The following is a 20,883-nucleotide window of genomic DNA, read 5'->3' as shown; positions in this document are numbered from 1 at the left end:
AAGAACTGAGTTTGGATCCAGCCTCAGACACTAACTAGCCTTGTCATCCTAGGCAAGTTACTTACTCTCTCAGTCTCAGTTTTGTCATCTGTATAATGGGGACATCACCTACTTTAAAGGGCTATTATTTGCATGAGCTTACATGTAAAGTGCTTTGCAAATTGTAAAATGTTATAAATGACAGTAATGATAATTGTTTGGTTGGTTGTTGTTCTTTGTTCTTGAAGAAGACCAAAATGATATCACTATGTTAGAGTTGAGTTATGGTGTGTCCAACTGTGGCTGATCAGGGAATGCTCTGGGATGTCTACTCCAACTTTGCACCGCTGAATGATAATAATAATTATTGTTGTTAAGTTGACACTTCTTATCCCCACCACTGGAGAAGGGAACTAAAAATCCCCCCTCCCAATAGTGGGAGATGAGGTCCTTCCCGATAAGATGGACAACCTCTAGATTTTATCTCTTTCCCATCAGCTGCTTCCCAAGGACTTTCAGCCCTTCCCATTTGTCCTGAAGCTGAAGTCTCTTATATCTGTTGTCTCCTCTCCACCCTCACTCTCTCAATTAGAATATGAGGTCCTTGGGAGCAAGGACTGATTCTATGTCTATTTATATCCTTGGTACTTGGCACATAGTAAGCACTATATAAATGCTTTCTTATTGAGTCATTCATTCATTTGATAAATGCTTATTGAATTGAATGGAACTGGATTTGCTTATTCTGTTTCCTATTCCTGAAATCTCAGTCAGTCTCTCTCTCTCTCTCTCTCTCTCTCTCTCTCTCTCTCTCTCTCTTTCTCTCTCTCTTCTCTCTCTCTCTCTCTTCTCTCTCTCTCTCTCTCTCTCTCTCTCTCTCTCTCTCTCCTCTCTCCTTTTTCCCTCTCTCCTTTCTCTCCTTTCTCTCTTCTCTCTCTCTCTCCTTTCTCTCTTCTCTCTCCTCTCTCTCTCTTCTCTCTCTCTCTCTCTGTCTCTCTCTCTCCTTTTTCTCTCTCTCTCTCTCTCTCTCTCTCTCTCTCTCTCTCTCTCTCTCTCTCTCTCTCTCTCTTCCTTCTTCTCTCCCTCCCTCCCTCCCTCTCTCTGTCTCTCTGTTTCTCTCTCTCCTTTTTCTCTCCTTTCTCTCTTTCTGTCTCTCCCTCCCTCCCTTTCTTTATCTTTCTCTATCTTTCTGTGTTTCTCTTTTTTTGTCTCTGTCCCTCTCTTTTTCTGAATCTCTTTCTGTCCTTCTTTCTCTCTCTCTCTCTGTCTCTCTCATTTCTTCCTTCCCTCCTTCTCTCCTTCCTTCTCTTCCCCTCTTTTCTCTCACATTATTGAACTCCTGCCCATCCTTTAAAGACAAACTCAAATACTATTTCCTCCAATAAGAAAAAGAAAATGATGTTCCCCATAGTCTTTTGTCTGTACCTTTCTACTGTATCATATCATAGTTCACTCATCATCTATGTTTGCTTTTTCATACTCTACCAGGTTGTATATTCCACAAAAGTTACATTTTAGCCTTAACAAAATCTCAAATTTTCCCCAGGCCTGAGAAGAGGAGGGTTCTCTGTATATAGTAGGTTTCAAATAAATATTTGTGAATTTGTTGTTGTTCATTCTGTTCTATCCCCCAAGACTATAGATAGTTAGAGGTTTCCCAGTCACCACTTTCCCTTTTCCCCACACACTTTCCTGTGTCATAAGGGTCTATACTTAGTCTCTTCCACTCCTCAGATCCTGGGCCCTGGACTCAAGCCAGCTCTTCCCAGCATCCACACAGCAACAAAGGCTCCCCATGAGAGGGTCATGGCATGTTGAAAAGAGTTCTAGGCTAGGAGCCAAAATACCTAGGTTTGAGTTCTAATTAATGCTTCCTAGACTGGCAATCTTGGTCAGGTCACTTCTACTCCCAGAGCCTCAGTTTCATGCTCTGTAAAATGGGATTGGTGACTTTTACACCACTCATTTCACACAGAACAATAAGGAGAGTTTTGTAAACTGTAGGGGATAAAAATTAGGGCCATGGTAGTAATCTCAGATCTGTGACTGACTTGTTTTATAGTGGCTAACATTCATGTAGCACTGTAAGATTGGCAAAGCACTTTTACAAATATCACTTCATCTGATCCTCTCAATCACTCTGGGAGGTAGAGGCTATTATTGTTCCCATTTTACAGATGAGGAAACTGAGCTAGACAGATATTAAGGATCACACAAGTGTTTGAGGCCAAATTTGAATTCAGGTTTCCCTGATTACAAGTCTAGTGCTCTATTACTTGCCCCACAAGGCTGCCAAGTTGTATAATTTTGATCAAGTAAGCTTTCTGCTTGAGCCTCAGTTACCTTCTGTAAATTATAGGTGATTTCTAGCAACCTTTCCAGTTCCAAATCCCATGAATTTATAAATGTAGCTATATGATCTTGAGTAAGTCAATTATGAAACCTCATTTTCCTCATATATAAAATGGGAACAATAATACTTAAATTCCCTTCCTTCCTTGCCAAGTTGTAAAGAAAACACTTGCCGTAACTTAATCTACTATAGAAATGCAAGTTATTACTATTACTATTATTATTATGTCAGCGTATCTCCTGGAAAGAGGATGTGCATTATTACAGACATGTGACTCAACTGATTCATCAACTTGAAGCCCCAGGAAAATAGATGGGACTAAAAGTCAATGATAAATGCCACACCCAATGCCAGAGATGAAAATGGAAGAAGATTATACCCAGGTACCTCTGTGAATCACCTGAGGGAACTTAAACAGAAGGAAAGCTAATGAGCCTTATTGCATTAGGAAAATGTAGGGCTAAGATTTTCATGTTCCAAGACTGTAAGCTTTGACTTAACCAGTTTTGAACTTTGGATTTATTTGCTAACCTTTTAATGGCTGGTAAAATAAGAGAATTGGGAACTGGAAAGGGCCTTATACTCAATGTAGTCCAATTCCTTCTCCAGTTAATAGATAAGGAAACTAGGACTTAGAGAAAGAAAATGACTTGAACAAAGACACTTTAGTGAGTCAGGAAAAGGGTTCCTGTGTGTGTGGGAAAAGTCCATCCAACTCTCATCTTACATGAAGTGAGGTGGAGAAAGAAAGAAAATTGTCCATCCCAAGGCCAGAGATCTGGAGAAATCTGGTACCTTAATAGCAAGGTAGGACAGATGGCCATAGGAGGTGGGAACAAGAATAATCCTAGCATCTCTGAGAAGCTATCTGGCTTTGGGGGGGGCGGAGGAGGGGTGTAGAACCTACATAATTGAATCTGGTGAATGCTGGTCCAGCTTCTCATTTGGCAGATTTCTTTAAAGACTGAAAAATAGAGGCCTAAGTAACTGAATAAGGTAGTGCAGTGAAAAGAGCATTAGACCTGAAGTCAGAGGACTCAAGTGTGAGTCCCATTCTACCAATGAGTTCCTTGGTAGACTCTTAGCTTGCCCACCTATGGAATGGGCATAAGGATCCCCACTCTACTAACTTCGCAGGGGTTATTTGAGGACCAAATGAGAAGATGAATAAGGGAAATCTTTGTAAACTGAAAATTGATCTGTAAAGTGCTATGATTATTTGAGTAATTATTATTATCATTCAGTCCTGTGCTCTGAGTCAGCTTCCACAGCCCTTCATAATTGTTATTATTCATAACTGAATAAATAGATAAGGGTGGCTACTGAAGTGCCCTAGATACTCACAACATGAAATCCTGCTCCCAGCATGGCAGGTTCCCCCGCACCGCGATGGTGGTGCTCTTAACATTCTGCACCTTCAGGGTCACGTAGGTATTGAATTTTTCTGGGGGAAGAGATAGCAGGCAGAGTGAAAAGGTTTTTAGGGTTGGACCCACTAGGTCTCTGATTCTCTCAGTGGCTCCAATTAAAACCTCCCTAAATCCATTACCCAGAACAACCCCAAACAGACTTTGGATATGTAGAAAGCATTAGAAATACAGGCAATCTACATGCTCATATACGCAAACACCTATAAACCATCTCAGCTCAATTAATAAAAGTAGAGCTTATTGCCCAAGAGTCTGGTTCCTTGTAGAATCATAATCTTAAAGTTGGGGACCTGGTCCTTTTTGAATCTGAATAAGAATCCCATCTACAAAATGCCAGAAGAGTAGTCAACCTCAACTTTAAGTTCTCCAGTGGCAGGAAATTCATTACAAATCAAGGTAGACAATTTTAAATAGGTCTTTGTTAGGAAATTTTCTTTCACATTGAATCAAAATCAGTACCTCTGTAACTTTCTTCCACTGATCCTAGATCTACCCTCAACCACTATTTTATTACAAAGGATTTGGGAAGGGTTAGAAAAGAGATGAGCTGTCTCTCTCCTTTTACTCTACGTCCTATCCCTAAATATTACCCTTCCAAATGAGTGGTCATTCATACATATTCTCATCCTGATTTATCAAAACAAAAATAAAAAACAAGGTGGGGGTCACTTACCTTGAGCACCATCAAACTTGGCTTTTTTGACTGTAGAAAGAGACAGAAAAGGAGAGGCAAAAAGAGGGAGAAATGGGGAGAGGGAAAAATATGGAGATGAAGTGACAGTAAGATAAATGGAAATTAAAAGACAGAAGAAAAAATGAGGTGAAGAGGTGAGAAGAAAAAGAGATAGGAGAGATGAGAAGAAATGAAAAAAGAGATGGGTACCGAGAAATGGGTAGAAGAGGAGAGAGAAGAGGGTATGATGAGAAGAGATGGAAGGAGATATGAAACAACATGGAAACAAGAGTATGGGAAAGAAAAATATGTGAGAAGAGAGCATGAGAAGGAGAGAGGGGAGAGGGAAAGGGAGAAAAAGTGACAGTGTTATTGAAAAGACAGATAAACATAAGCTGAAAGCAGAAGAGATAAGGAAAAAGTATTCCCTTAACCCTTGGTACCAGATGTCCCCCTCCCATCATCTCTAATACCCCACCCTTCACTTTCCCTCTTATGAAAAACCTGCCCAGCCATTTCTTTTCTGAGATCTGATTAAACTTTAAAAAGAATAAAACAAGAAAGAATTAATACAGAGACAACCTCTGAGCTCTAAGCCTGAGAGAATAGGATATGCAAAAAATACATGATGAATTGTAGAGGGTGCTGGTAAAAATGTCAATAACCTAAGGGGACAAGGAAGATTTGACCCATTTTCTACCTTGTCTTCAGTGGAGCTTCCTGCCAATGAAATTTATCAAAGCACTGTCACTGACAGAAACATCAGTATTTATCTTTTTTTATCAGGGTGGTAGATTATCTTGGGGAGAGGTAAAAGGAGAGTCACTGGTATTCTTGTCCTCCTCAGAACTCTATGTTCTGGATCTTAGCTTTAGTAACTTGACTAGAGGCTTCTTTTGGATTTGTGATACCTTGACAAACGTACTCCCTCACCTTATTTCTTACTTCTATTCCTCAGGTCTTTCCCATCAGTGGCAGGAGAATGGGGTTTAATAGGGGGCCTGACTGGGCTGATACAATCATTCCTGGAAAGTGTCCAGACTTTCCTAAGGGCTTCCTTTTCATTGCCAGGAACAGTGTTACAGAGAAGAAAACGGATGTATTTCTAAAGACATTAAAAGCTAGGAAACTATGAAGAGAGGTGATGAGCAAAGAGAAAAGGTTGGGTATGGAAAGAAAGTGTCTAGATCTTCCTAGGAGCTCCTTTTTCACTGCCAGGAACAGTGTTACAGAGGGGGAAATGGATGTATTTTTGAAGATATTGAAGCTAGGAAGTTATGAAGAGAGGTTGTGAGCAAAGAGAAAAAGTTGGGAGGTGGAAGGAAGAGAGCAGATAGACATCATGAACTCAGCCTTCTAGGGTTAGACGTTGTTAAAGTGAGACAGATTTTAGCTAGGTCAGCTCTTTGTCCCAGGGGAGATATGACTTAACTTATCTCTCACATCAGGGGAAGAGAGTGTAGAGAGAGAGAGGGATCTTTTCTAGTCTTCCAACTTCTCATGGAAGTAAAGATGAAAGTAGTTTACAAAGTAGAGAGAGTAGGAAACAGGAAATGGAAGAAACAAAATTAAATATGAGTTGAATAGATAAATAGAAACAGAATCACAGAGCAAAGATGAATAGAGGAAGACAGGAAGTACAACAGGTGGCTGGAGAGTGAGATGAACAGATGCAAGTTGGAGTCGTAAAGACTGAAGAAGGAAATGGGTGGGTGGTGGTAAGAAGAGGGAGAGAAGTGTGAGGAAAGAAAAATGAAGGGGAGAGAGGAAAAAAACTAGGAGCATCAAAAAGAGGCAGTCACCTAAGCCAAAGCAAACTGCCTTCAGCACTGCACGAGGGACAGCTCCTTGACCTTGCTGCTCCCAACCAGTAAGGCAATGGGAGGGAGCTGGAAAGGAATCCAAAACTTAATTTAATAAAAGGGATCCAGTCTCCCCGTTTCCCCTTTCTAAGAAGCCAGAAAGAACTCAATAATGGGGCACAAGCTGCTTCCTAGCACTTCCTATTCTGTCTTCTTTTCATTTTTCTTTAAAAATGGAATTTACTATGTGACAACTAGATGGAGCAATGGATAGAGTGCTGGTCCTGGAGTTGGGAAGATCTGATTCAAATCCAGCCTCAGACATTAGCTAAGTAATTCTGGGCAAGTTTTCCTCAATTGTAAAAATAGAGGTAGTAATATTATCTACTCTGAGAGTTGTTCTAGGGATCAATAAGATAATATTTGTGAAGTGCTTACAACAATAGCTGTTACATAGTAGGTGTTTAATAAATGATCATTTTCTTCTCTTTTCATACTGGATGACTTTCTAAGAACAGGAAGAGAAGGGATACTGGGGGTAATTCTGGTGATATTACAAAAGATATCAATAAAAATTTATTCTAAAATGTGTGCTATGAAGGCAAGAACGTGTTGTCTTCTAGCATCATCGATTATACAACAAATTCAATGGAGCAAACATTTATTAAGTGTCTAGTATATTCAAGATGCTTTGTTAAATGCTAAAACAAAATCAAAGTAGACCCCTTCCTCAAGAGACTAATTAGAACTGTTTCATTTCCAACAAATTAGGGATGACTTTCCCATCCTATCTACAAGCTTTGCTCAGGAGATGACAACCCCAAACTAAGAAATAGATAAAAGAAAGATTAGAAAGGAAACAGAATCATTGATAGGGATGATGACTTTGAGGAATAAATATTCAGTGAAAGGACTGGGGTCTCAACTGGAGGGACAAGGAATGGGGGAAGATCGAAACATAGAAAGCGCATAGGGGCTCAATGAGCAGAAGGAAGAATTCCTATCTCATATGTTGGATAGGGATGAGCAGGTAATTGTTTAACAACTATATGTCCAACATATTTTTAAAGTTCAATCTGTATTAACATCTTCCCCATTACTTTTTTAAGTCTAGACAATCCACAAAAGAATAAATAACTGAAAAATAATCTTTACCTATTCTTCCAGGATTTAAAAGAAAAACAAATAAACAAATGACATCTAAGATCCAATGTCCCAGAACTGTCTAAAACAATTTCCCACACAGCGACCTAGGTTCCATGCTTATTGCTTCCCTGCTCTTTTATAGTCAGTGACCCAGTCTCCTTCTATTTACCCTTCCCCTAGCTTTCCACAGGCCTGGAAAAACAGCCATGGGGCACTGTGGGCAGCCACATTCATCACTAATAAGTTTGCTGCCCCTGGCCTAGGATCATAGGGCTAGCTAGAATGGGTAAGGCCAGGAGAGAAGCTCAGAGCCCTGCCCTGGCAGGACTATTGCCAGATTCAGTGGCCCCTCCCCACTGCCGCTCCCAGTCACACGCTCCAGGGCTATTTATAAAACTGAGCTGCCGCCAGAGGAGGATGTGGGTGATGCGGCCAGCCGCTGGGAGGAGGTCTGAGTCTAGAAAAGTGGAGGATGGGCTGGAAAAGAGGAGGGAGAAAGGAATGGGGGGGACCCAGGGAAGCCAGAAGACAAGGCCCGCCTGCTGATAATGAGCAGCCTGGAGACACCTTATTATTAAATCTCATTGTAATTAGTATGGCTGTGATCCACCAGCATCCGACACCCATTTACTAATGATCAGAGACAGTGTGGTGCCTCTGAGAGAGCCCTATACTGGGTAATCAGGAGACCTGGCTTCTGGTGCTGGCTGTCACTAAATTTACTGTGTGACCTTGGATAACTGCTTCCCCAAGCTGAGTCTCAGTCTCCCCATCTGCAGAATGAGGATTTGAAGCTTCATGTTCAATAAGAGCCAACAGTCACTCCCTTCTGCAACTCACCATCTCCACAGCTGCCAAATTGATATTCCTAAAGAACAACTTTAACTTTGTCACTCCTCTACTCAAGAAGTTCTAGGGGATCACTCTTACCTCTAGAATAAAATACAAATTTCTTTTTATGGCATTAAAGTCCTTCGGTTGGTCAGTCAGTCACTTAGTATTTATATAACACCTACTAGGTGCCTTCCAAGTTTAGTTCTAACATTTTTCTAGGCTGATTTCACATTACTTCTCATATGTTCTTAATTCCAGCCAAACTGACCTTCTTGCACTTCTGTTACACACAATTGCATTTTCCATCTTTGTGCCTTTCCATGGGCTGTCCTTCTTTTCCCTCTCTTCTTGGAATCCCTAGATTTAATTAAAGATCAGTTTAATTGCAGCTTCCTTCATGTGGCCTTTCCTGAGACTGTTCTCCCTCTCCTGACAATACATTTGCATATTTCAGTATTTCTGCATGTCCATATTGTTTCTCTAAAGCACAATGTTAAGCCCCTGATGAAAGAAATGTTTCATTTTGGTCCCTGCATCCCATCATTGAGCAAGTACTTACTTGCTTTAATGACTATAAAGTTCTATTGACTTGAACAGTAAGATACAGTAGGTAACATCCCTAACCAAACATATGATGTAAGAGAAAGGAATGAAGGACACAAACCAACAGTCTGTCTTTCATTCTAATCAGATCACCCTGAACTATCTTGTTTGATTCTAGACAGATGTAGATAGATATCCTGGGAAAGGTGACCAAGATTGTAAGGAGACTGGAAACTATATTCTGTGGTGATTAGTTAAAGGATATGGGAATATTAATATTAGGAAAGAAAGGATTTAGAGGGTACATGATGACTGAAATCATATTTGAATAGGGAGATCAATGAAGTTTTTTATGCAGGGCTGAAAGGGCAAGAAGTAGAAATGATGGAAGGAAGCTGAAAAGAGTCGAATTTCAGCTCCATTTAAAGAAAAGCTTCCTAATAATTAGAGATATCCAGAAGTGGAAGGAGCTGCTTCAAAACATTAACAAATCACTGGAGTGGTTCGCTGAAGTGAAGGTTGCACAACCTCTTGTCAGGAATTGTGTGAAAGGTATGACTGCTTTGGTATGGGTTAGACTAGATGGACTTCTGACGGTCCCTCTTAACACGAACATTCTGGAGTTCTAGAATGTTGTTTGCCCAAATCTTCTGGATAGTTGGTCCTATTTTATTGTCTACTCTGTCCTACCTCCTTACCCCATAACCTGGGAACCACCCAAGGCAGAGGAATTGCCATGAGTGTCTGCCTGTGGCTATTTCTAAGATGGAGTTCAGTCGAGTCTGGATAGTGGGATCCTAGCTTCTAGTGGGCCCTATGAAGAAACCACTCCAGAGAGGGGATCATAGGAACTGGAGTGGGCTGGCTCTCTATATTTATAGGTTTGTTGACAATCGAATTCAACAAGCATTTATTTAGCACTTAACATGTTTGAAGAGCAGCTGGGTGGTACAGAAGATCGAGCTCTAGACTTTGAAGCAGACAGACCTGAGTTCTTACTAGCTGTTTGACTCTAGGCAAGTAACTTAGCCTCTGTTTAATTCACTGGAAAAAGAAATTGCAAACCACTCCAGAATCTTTGCCAAGAAGACCCCATGAACTGTATGGTCTACAGGGTCATGACTGAATCAACTGAGCAACAACAAAAATGTTTGATGTACTATGCTAAGTACTGGAGATACAGAGAAAAAGATAAAATGATTTTTGTCACTGGAGTGGTTTGCTGAAGTGAAGGTTGCACAACCTCTTGTCGGGAATTGTGTGAAAGGTATGATTGCTTTGGTATGGGTTAGACTAGATGGACTTCTGACGGTCCCTCTTAACACTAACATTCTGGAGTTCTAGAATGTTGTTTGCCCAAATCTTAACCTACTGAGAGAATTCAACATATACATTGACAAGTAAATATAAAGATTAGAGAAAGGAGAGAGAAACTGAGAATGACAAGAAGCTGGAAAAGGAAGCTAATACACAGGTTTTTGACCTAAAAAGATTAACAGGTAGGACCAATGGAAGTGATAAGCACTGAACCTGTGGGAACTTTCAGGTAAAGAAATGCTCTCTACCGTTGAAGGTTGCCACTTTCTCTGAAACTTAAAAGAGCTGTTTAGATCTGTGGTGTCAAGCTCAAATAAAAATCAGGACCAAGAATCCCTGCAACAATATAATTACTTAGCTTCAAAATGTTAGTGCTATCTATCCTGTATTGTATTTTTTCCTGTTTTGTTAAATATTTCTCAATTATATTTTAATCTGTTTCCTGCCATATTGGGTAGTATTGCTGGTTTCTTATAGCCCTCGCATGTTTGACACCTCTGGCCTAGACTACTGACTAATGAGTTAAAAACGAGAAAAAATGTAATCAAGATAAATGCACAGTTCTATACACAGGTTCAAAAAATCAACTGGCCAAATAAATGATTTGACAATGTTAAGTGGCAACCACAAATGGCAAGATCTTAGAAGAATAAATAAAACAATATCAGAAGCAGTGTCCAAAAGGAAAGTTGTATTTCAGCTGTAGTCTGCCCTAGAATATTATGCTCAATTGTAGGTACCACAGTTATAATGAACCGGTCTCTGGAGGGCAACCAAAATGATGAGTAGCCTCAGGCTGTTTAAGGATCATTTGAAGGAACCAGGGGGGCTCTTATTCCAGAAAAGAGAAGACTTAGGTGGGGAATATGGTAACTGTCTTTAAATATTTTAAGATATTGTTTGGAAGAAGAATTAGACTTTTTGATGGAAAAAGCAGAAACAGGACCTTAGAAAAAGGTAAATGTAGACTTGAAATAAGGAAAATCTTCCCAGTGAAGCTCCATACACCTTCATTCTCTTTTGGCTCCAAGGCAGCTTTGGCCAATCCCAGAGTCAGATGACTGTGAAGAATCAGGTTCCAACTAAATTGAGGCAGGGAAGGTGGGGAGAGAAAGGGTATACCCTTTTTGGATTATGGTAATTTTGTATTCATGTTAATACCATTATTCATTTAGAAAGGCATTTAGGAGTAATGTTTGAGATTTGGAATGGGCAAAGACCTGGTCTTGAATACTGCCCCTAGCATTTAGTCCATGACACTTACAGGTGGTATGACCACAATCAAGTCCTTTCACTTCTCTCAGCATCAATTTTTTCCTTTTAAATATGGGAATAATAGTACATTCTTTAGAGACTAATTGTGAGGAAATCAATTGGATAACCTTAAATTGCTATATAAATAGGAGTTATTAGTATTCCTTCCTCTATTACCCAACCCATCATCACCATCTTTGAGTGAGGAAACTAGCAATAGCAGGCTCATGCAGGACTACATGGAACATACCAAGCCTCAGTTAGGACACTTGGAACAGGCTAGGATTGTGGCTCAATTTTTAAAAATAAAGTACTCACCCCAGGATGCTAAGTGTGCATTGAATCCCCCAAAGACAAGGTGATTTTCAGAAAAATTTTGGGGGTATTTTTAAAACAGTTTATTTTTATAGCGATAATAGAATAGTAGATTGAAAAGAACCATTAATATCACCTGGTCCATAAAACATCCTCCACAACAGGTCATCCAAAATGAACCTGAATATCTCTAACAATGGAAAACTGGCCACCTATTATGACAGCTCAATTCTTTTGGATACTAAAGTCTGTCTAACTGCAAGCCTCTCCCGTTAGTCCTAGTTTCATCTTCTGGGACTTAGCCAAACAAATTTAATTCTTCTCATGAGAGCCCTTCAGCACTTGATGATCACCATTAGAGCTGGCAGGGAACTTAGGGCCCATCTAGCCAACCCCCAAAGCCACAAGGCTTGTAGGTAACAAAACTGATTCTTGAATGCAGGCCTCTTGTCTTCAAGTTCAATGTTTTCCCTACTATACAGTGCCTCTCCTATCTCCACTGAAAGTCTTCTCTTCTCTAGGTCAGACATCCCCATTTTCTTCAGGTGACCTTCATATGACATGTTCTCCAATATCCTTATAACTCTGTTACCATCTTTAGGACATGATCCTACTTATTAGTGAATTCCCCAAAATATAGTACCCAAAAATGAGCTCAGTGATCTAGACTGGAAAGAGAGATCTGCCTAGAGCAGAAGTAGAAATGAACACTTCTGTCCCTCCGAACATTCTGCTTTTTTTAATGTAGCCTAATATTGCATTGGGTGTTGGGTAGGAGGGGAATTGGGAGAGGAGGGAATTCTTATCTCATATGTTGGATAGGGATGAGCAGGTAATTGTTTAACAACTATATGTCCAACATATTTTTAAAGTTCAATCTGTATTAACATCTTCCCCATTACTTTTTTAAGTCTAGACAATCCACAAAAGAATAAATCAAGTCCTCATTTGTAATCTCTGCTGATTCCTGGGATGAAAATACTTAGACTAAAAAAATCTAACAATTAGTTTTCCTCTACCATTTGAGCTTTCTCCAGCAAACCCCTGCAGTTGACACATCGAACTTGGTGTCTAACTCACTCTGATCTTTTTCATATAAATTACTGAATAACTACTTGCCAGTGTGTGTGTTGTGGATTTTCAGACAGCAAACAAAAACACTCCCAAAACATGTGGGAGGTATTTAGGGAGGCATGGGCAGTAGCCCTATGGGTCTCTTCTGAGCCCTGTTAGGTTGGCCTATTCTCCAAAGTCTTTTACTCTGATTGCCAGTTTTCTAAGAAATAAAGGGGAATTTTTCTGGCTTGACTATCAGGAGGCAGAGCTACAGAATTAAATGAAAAGTGTATTTGAGTCTTCCACCTGACTCTCTTTTCTAATTACTAGTCTCCTTGAGATTCTGTGATGTGTCAAGAAAACTAGAAATGGAACCCTTTCCTTCCTCATCATCCTATCAAATTAACAGATTGGTTGAGCATCACAAAATGACAAATCACATAATTTTAAGGATAGAAGAGACCTGTAAGTTTACCTGACCTAAGCCATCTCTGAACAGAAATGGCTGCTAACGCCCCTGACAAGTAACCACCTTCTGAATACCTCAGGTGAAGGAAAACCTATTGAATACTCAGGGAATCCATTCAATCCTTGAATAGTACTTGCACTTAGTTTTTCCCAATCTCAAACTTAAATCTGCCTCTTCGCAGCTTCTATCCACCACTCTTAGTTTTTAATTTTGAGTCCAAGATTTCTTTTCCATGTGACTACCCTTCAGCTTTTTTTGTGAGGCAATTGGGGTTAAGTGACTTGTCCAGGGTCACACAACTAGTAAATGCTAAATGTCTGAGGTTGGATTTGAACTCAGATATTACTGATTTCAGGGCAGTACTCTATCCACTGTGCTCCTTACCCTTAAGTTTTTAGAGACAGCCAGCATGCCTTCTCCTTTTTTCTAGGATAAACATCACCAGCTCTTTCAATATCTCCTCCTGTTATGTGGTTTACAGATCTCTCACTCTCCGGGGTATGCTAGAGCTAGTTCAAGCCTAATGTTAAAATTTCAATATAAGCATTTATACCTTAAAAATCAGAAAAACACAACAAAGCAGAACTTTATTGACTGTTTTGTTGATTTCCAGACTTAATAAAGTAATGGATAAAATATTAATCATGAAAATTAAACTTTAAAGTGTGTTGTATTTTTTATAGAGATCCAGTTGTTAAACATTTACTAGTATATCCCTGCATCCTGGTTATGTTCCCTTGGATATGCCAGCATGTTCATTCTCTTCTAAAATGTAGTTCCTAGAATTGAGCATAAAATTCCACATGACTTCTGATTAACTCTTCATTTATTAATAAGCCCTTGTGAAAATAGAGATTCTAATTCCAGAAAGGCATGGAAAGGAGGTGGCAAAGGGAAAGGAAATGATGTTTGGTAAAAGGGAACAAGATACTGAGGACAAATGCAAGAGAACCTACCATGAGGGACCTCTGACTGGAATGCTATATGCTGAAATATTTAAGATAGAATTGGGCTTGAGGAGCAAAGGTCCTTCCTCCATGCACTCTTTATTCCAGCCAAACATCCATCATGAGCTCTCATTTCCCTGTCTTTTCTCAGAGGCCTTTTCCTTTGTGCCTAGATTATCTCCAAAGCTCCACTCATTAAAGTCTTACTCATCCTTTAAGACTAAACTAAAATGCTTGCTTCTTCCATGAAGCTCTCCTTCATTTCCCTGAACCCTTGGAATGTTGTCAACCTGGGTCTTTATCTCCACAAAGTCACTAGAAGTACTACAAGGACTTCAGGGATACGAAGAATTGTCACTGGATGATCATATTTACTTCCTACCCAGAATTATATAGCTTTTCCAAAAGGACATATTAAGGATTTTGTATATATTCTGTATATATTTTCTTGTTGCCTCTCCTCCCTTAGAATATAAAGTCCTTGAAGACAGGAACTGACTTGTTTTTATATCCTTTTACTTAGTACAATGGCACATAGTAGTGCTTAATAAGTGCTTTCTGATTGATAGATTGGCTCAAAAAGATGTTAGATTTAGAATTGAAACTTTATCAATCACATAGTCCAGTATTGAACTGAAAAAGAAACATGATTACAAGAATCCTTGCAGGCTGCATACTAAGAAAATCACATGTTAACATATCTATGTTTTGTTGTGCTTTTGCTTATTTTATATTTTAAACTAGTTCCAGTGGCACACCAGAATATTGCGCCAACATTTGATGCCAATCCCCTTGTTTTATAAATAAGTAAACCAATATTCCCCCAAAGATAGTTACTTGTCCATAATCACACTGTGTTTGGGGTTTTTTTTTTACATTTTTTTATTTTTATTTTTAATAGTATTTTATTTTTCCAAATATAGGCAGATAGTTTTCAACATCCACCTTTGCAAAACTTTGTATTCCAAATTTTTCTCCCTATTTCCCCACTTCCATTTTTCCCAAGATAGCAAGCAATCCAATATAGGTTAAACATGTGCAATTCCAGAACTTAATTTTAAAATTGGATCCTTCAACTGAAAATCCAGTGCCTTTTTCCTGTACTGGGGCATCTCAACCAGCCTCAAAACCCATACAGATATCCTTCTTATAGAATCTCTATAAACATCATTGAATTCTCTGCCTAGCATTCAAAGACCTCCACTAAAAGCTGGCTTTGAATCATGGTTCTAATGCTTATTAGCTATGTGGTCTGAAGCTAGCCACTTAATTTCAGTTTCTCCATCTTTAAAATGAAAGGGTGATATTCAATAACTTCTAAAGCCCCTTCCACCTATAAATATATGATCCTACTAAACTGGAAACTTTTTGAAGGTAAGGACCATATCTTAGCCAAACTTTTTCCTCTTTCTGGCACTGTGCATAACCATGCATGCAGTAAAGTACTTAATAAATATTTGTCGTATTGCTCAGTTTCCAGCAACAGGGAGTTCATTAGAGAACTAGAGACTTTAGAGAACTAGAGACTTTTCAAGTAAGGAGTTGATGTAAGGGTCTCTTTGCCCTTTCAGATGACCGGAGCATGTTTATAAGGGAAAAGGATGGGTGCCTATAGCTCTATAAAATGTAAACCAACAGAAGAAAATAGCTGACTTTTTGAAGACAAAGATGACTGAGGAAAAGAAGCCGGTTGTGATTGTTACACAGGAATTTGGGAGATTACAAGAATTGAGGCATGTATTCTAGACATGAGGGAAAGCCAGGGCAAAGGCATAGAGATGAGAAATGGAGGGTCATGTGTGAGGAACGACTGTTTGACTGTTTTCAGTTTAACTGAAATGTATAGTTCATGAAAGGAAATAATAATGATAGAAGAAAAGAGAAAAGGATTTTAAATGCCAATCAAGAAGTCTGTAGTTGCTCCTAGAGGTATTAAGGAGTTTTCTGTCCATAGAATATCTCTTTTTGGAAACTATTTGAGACAGGCTAATTTATTGATGGGCAGCTCCAGTATCATGAAGAAGTTCTTATTGAGACAAAATCTGTTACTCACTCCAGTCTTCCCAGCTATTTACAGTTCTTTTCTCTAGGACCAAGCAAAGTAAGTTTAATCCCTTTTCCACACAACTCTTCAGGTACTTAAAGATAACTATCATTTCCCCTCTAAATTGGTTCTTCTCCAGGTCTTCTTCATTCTTCTTTTTCTAGCTCCTTCATCTGATTCTTAAATATCAGGAGAATCAGTGCGATATACATGGTAAGTAGGCAAGAGCTGGAGTCTCAAGAGATTTGGGTTCAAATTCAGCTACTGCTCAGTGTGAATTGTGCGACCCTGGACAAGGAACTTAATTTCTCTTAAATTTAGAATCTAACTCAGCTTCTAAAACTGTTAGTCTCAATCCCATTTATGACTTATTATCAGTAAATGTTTGGTTTATATATCTATTTTATAAATCTATGTGCCCAGGGTCACATAAAAATTTCTTGGGTGAAAAGGGATCATGGATAGAAAAAGTTTAAGAAATCTATATCTATATGACATATGCCTATAGCACCTCTTTCCACAGCTGTAGTGATGATTACATGAGATAATATATATTGTGTTTTTGTAACTGTCTGCCATGATTTCAACTTCAGAAACTGACTGCTTGCCATCTTTGGGGGGGGGAGGAGGGAGGGAGGGGAAAAAATGAAACATAAGTGATTGCAAGGGATAATGCTGTGTAAAAATTATCCTGGCATGGATTCTGTCAATACAAAGTTATTATTAAATAAAATTAAATTAAAAAAAAACTTCAGAAACTTCTAGTATCTGGTTATCTTCCTCTGGAAGAGCAATGTTCCTCTTAAAATGTGAAACTCATTACAAAATTGAAGGCTTTATGAATATGACTTAGGTCAAAGATAATTGCACTATGAACTCCTTCATTCTCTTTATCAGTTTTGAAGGTTTGTCCAAAATCCTACTTTCTCAGGGAAGATTTTTCACGGAGAATGGACACATTTTCCCTCTTGCTAGAAATTCACAATAATGTCGTTTGTTTGGTGCAAGAACTTGGGCAAGTCAGTTCCTCTCTTCAGGTCTCAGTTTACTTGTTTATAAAAAATGAAACATCTAGAGCAAATTATCTGTAAGGGCCTTTCCAGTCCTAATATTCTATGAGGTTGGAACTTCCATGTCAGACTAATTTTCCCACTTCCTTCTCAGGGCTTCTGAGAAAAGAATACTCTAATTAAAGAGTTTCTGGGGTTCCAATGGGAGTGGAAACTGCACAATAGGCTGGAATACTTTTCAGGGGACAGATCACATTGGGAGAGGGTAGACATATGGATGTCAAGCAATTTTGTTATGATCCCAGTCCCACCAAGTCTAACAGCTGAATGGAACAAATGAGAAAGGTCATAGTTCAGCTTTACCCAGGTCGGACTCTCATCTGGACTTCAGTTCAGTCTTGGGTATCACATTTGAGAAAAAACATTGGCTCTCCTAGAGAAGATTGACCAGAATAGGTCTTGAAAACCATAATACTGCAATCATAATATATTTAAATGGTATACAAAGCACTTAACATATTATCTCACTTAAATATACAACTGTAGGTATTATTTCCATTTTGTAAATAAAGATACTGAGGCTATGAGAAATTAAGACACAAGTATTTGCTTATGTGTACTCATGTTTCTATGTATGCATGCCTGCTTATATGTATGCATATATTTATGTCTGTACCCATTGCACAGATGTCGGTGAAGGAGTGCATATGTATGTGTAATAACTCATGTCTTATAGAGCTTTAAAGTTTGTAAAGCACTTTTGTAACAACAATTATATGAGGTAGGTGGCACAAATATTTTCTCAATTTTATAGATGAGGAAACTTGGCCTTGGAAAGGTGAAATGAATTGCCTGTGGACACACAACTAGTGAGTTGGGGTTGGAACCCAATGCTCTTTCTGGTACACTACAATGTGACTTGGTGTATGTATGTATCTCTGTACAAATGTTTTTTTGAATACATATGTGTCTGCACATATATGTACAAGCATGTGGTAGTGGGTATATGTGTGCTCATATATTTTTACGCTTCTGGATGTGTGTTTGTCTGGATAGCTATCTGATACTAGCCCAGCTTTACCCAGAAACAGCAATTTTTAAATACCCAAAGCTGCGTCCTTTCCCAGTGAACAGCCTTTCTTCCAGGCTATGCTCCAGTGCCGGTGTGGGAAGATACTCAGGCTGGGGCCACTGCTTCCTGAGTTCTCTGCATTGGGTTTTTGATGCCAATCAGGACAGCTCAGAGCTCCCTGACTAGCCCTACTGCCAGCTTTCCCCAGATCCTGAACCCAAGGTCTGTAATCATGCTTCTTGATTCAGAGTGGGAGCAAAGGCTCCGGACCTCCTGGTTCCATCACTAGAGGCTCAGTGCCCTGGCCCCTCCTTCTCCACCCCCCAAACACTTGCGTCAGAGTTTATGGTAAAATTCCTCCCCCTTTTCCTTCCCTCTCCTCTTCCCCAAGGCGAATCTTCCAGACATATTTTCTCTTTTTTTTTTTTCCCCTTTTGGGTGGAGGGAACAGGCCTGAGGCACAAGAAAGGGTTCCTCAGATGAGGGAACTGGGAGGGGAGGATTGAGGACCAGATGGACCAGGGGTAACCAAGAGCCTCCCAGTTCCTTCTTCCCACACTCCACACCCCCACCCCACCCCAGTGCCAGCTGGAAGTTAGAATCTTTTATGCCTTCCTGTGTGGAAGGTGGTTCCAACAGCAGAAGGCTCTGGGTCTCACCCCCTACACACACACCCCTTATTCTCACCCCCATTTAGGGGGTGAGAATGATCTTTGACTTTCAGACCAGGGATAGGATTAGAGAGAGGGTATGATTCATCCCACTTCAAATAGTCTTCCCCAAGAAGACTTTTCCTATCCCCCAATCGTCTAAGAAACAGAGCCCTGGACTCCAGGACCCGTGACTGCTTGAGACTTTCTTCTCTTTCCCCGTACCCCATCCACGAACCTTACAGGCGAAAGAGACAGGTTTCCAAGTGCCCCTGTCCCTTTAAGTGAGCGTGCCAACTACGCCAGTCGGGGGCGATTTGCATAAGGGATGGGGGGAGACACCCTGAGGGGCGGTGCCCGCGGCGGGAGAGGGTTTGTGAATGAAGCTTCGGAAGTGGGAGAGGGGCACGTTTGCAGTGGCAATGAAGAGGGGGTGCTGGCAGCCTTCTAAAGCTTAAGCCCGACTAGAGATTCGAAGAACCAGTCCCTCCTTCCAAAGGTCTCCTCCAACAGGAGTACCTAGCGATAACTGAACCCGATCGGCTGCTCTTATGCCTGGACCCCTGTGAACTCACCAGTTATCCAGCTTTGGGGCCCTGGCACAAAAATCCCTTTCCCCCTATCCAGAGCAGTCTTCTGCCCCACCCCATCTTCAGCCCCCAACACACACCCAGTCTCAGCCCCAGGCCCAGCTTCCGGAGAGGGCGCAGAGCGTGGGCAGCTCACAGAAAGAACAAAAATAGCTCCCCCCCACAAACACACACCACCCGGGGGGGGACCCTAAATTTGTAACGGGGACGAGAAACGGAGAGAATCCAATGCTGGAGACTCTCCAAGCGTAGAGTAGAGAGCTATAACTAGGCGGGGTAGGGGGGAGGGAGGAAAGGGAGTGGACCCCCCGCCCGGGCCGGGAACCCAGCCTTTTCCAGAGAGAATATGGGACAGGAATAAACCGCAGGTGGGTAGGTGTAGAAGCGGGGGAATCTAATCAAGGCACTCTTCTACCCAGATCCGGGTTCCCCCATCCCCCACTCCCACCCACCCTGAGCATGCGAACCCTGGCGGGAAGTCCAGAGGAGGAAGAAGAGGAGCGTTAGGGACCCTCACATTCCTTCCTATCCAGGTCTCGCTCAACCTTCACCCCCCAGGAGTATGAACCTAGGTGAACAGCTTGGAGATGGTCGGATGGGGAGCTCTGGTGACCCCAGCGTTCCTCCCCCACCCAGTCCCACCCTTTCCACACCCCAACTCTAGAGCATAAGAACCCCAGAAGCGAGGGGGGTTCAGGGGATGGAGGGTGTGGATCTGCATCCCTACACCAGTTCAGCTCACCTCCAACGCAGAGCAGAGACATGGTCCTGGGGGCCGGGCCCGGGGCTGGGGGTGGAGGGTGGGGGGACCCGGAGCTCAGCAGGGAGGCTGCCTATGCGCCGACGCCCGTCCGCGGGGCTGTGGCATCCCAGCCCAGCCCTCCCCGGTCTGTTCACTGGTTCTTTATGCTTGCTGGTTCCCTGGCTCCCGAGCTCTCTGGGCTCGGCTCTCCGCTCACGCCGGGTCCCTGCCTCCACCGCCACCAGCCATTTTGTTTCAGCACCGGGGGCCGCGGACAGCTCCTGACGTCAGGGGGTGGGGGGCAGGAGGAGGGGCCTGGGAACGCCTGATCTGGGGGCAGGGGAAGGGGGAGAGTCGGAGACGAGAGTGGGGGGGAGGAGAGAACAGTACGGGGCGGGGCTTTTAAAGGCACCCTACAATTCCTGTGCTTGAGCTTGGTGTTTGGGAAGGATGAGGGTGGGTGACAGATTCTGGAAAAAATTGTATCCTCTGAATAATCCCCAGAATGTAATTACCCAGTAATATACTTAGCGGTCTCTCAATAGGGCCTCCGTCTCATCTGTCATTTCTCTCTCGCTCTCTTTCTTTGACTGCATTTCTCCTCTATCTTTGTGTTCCTCTTCTACTGTTTCTTTACTTTCATGGCCCAATCTTCCC

The 20,883-nt window shown here is 41.2% G+C and overlaps 1 protein-coding gene across 1 annotated transcript in view; it reads right to left on the bottom strand.

Annotated features, from left to right (window-relative positions):
* The window catches only part of UNC13A (unc-13 homolog A), an 89,312-nt gene extending 68,817 nt beyond the window's left edge, over window positions 1–20,495 (bottom strand). Inside the window, exons 1-3 of the mRNA XM_051971987.1 lie at window positions 20,227–20,495; window positions 4,436–4,465; window positions 3,677–3,776 (exon numbers count right to left, since the gene is read on the bottom strand). Coding sequence (XP_051827947.1) covers window positions 3,677–3,776; window positions 4,436–4,465; window positions 20,227–20,248 — 152 coding nt within the window. The 5' untranslated portion in view covers window positions 20,249–20,495. The remainder of the gene's footprint in view (window positions 1–3,676; window positions 3,777–4,435; window positions 4,466–20,226) is intronic.
* Window positions 20,496–20,883: the final 388 nt, after the last annotated feature.

Source organism: Antechinus flavipes, chromosome 1 (genome assembly GCF_016432865.1).
Source record: "Antechinus flavipes isolate AdamAnt ecotype Samford, QLD, Australia chromosome 1, AdamAnt_v2, whole genome shotgun sequence".
Lineage (NCBI taxonomy): Eukaryota > Metazoa > Chordata > Mammalia > Dasyuromorphia > Dasyuridae > Antechinus > Antechinus flavipes.
The sequence above is the reverse complement of the archived record's forward strand: the minus strand, read 5'-3'. Positions and strand labels throughout refer to the sequence as shown.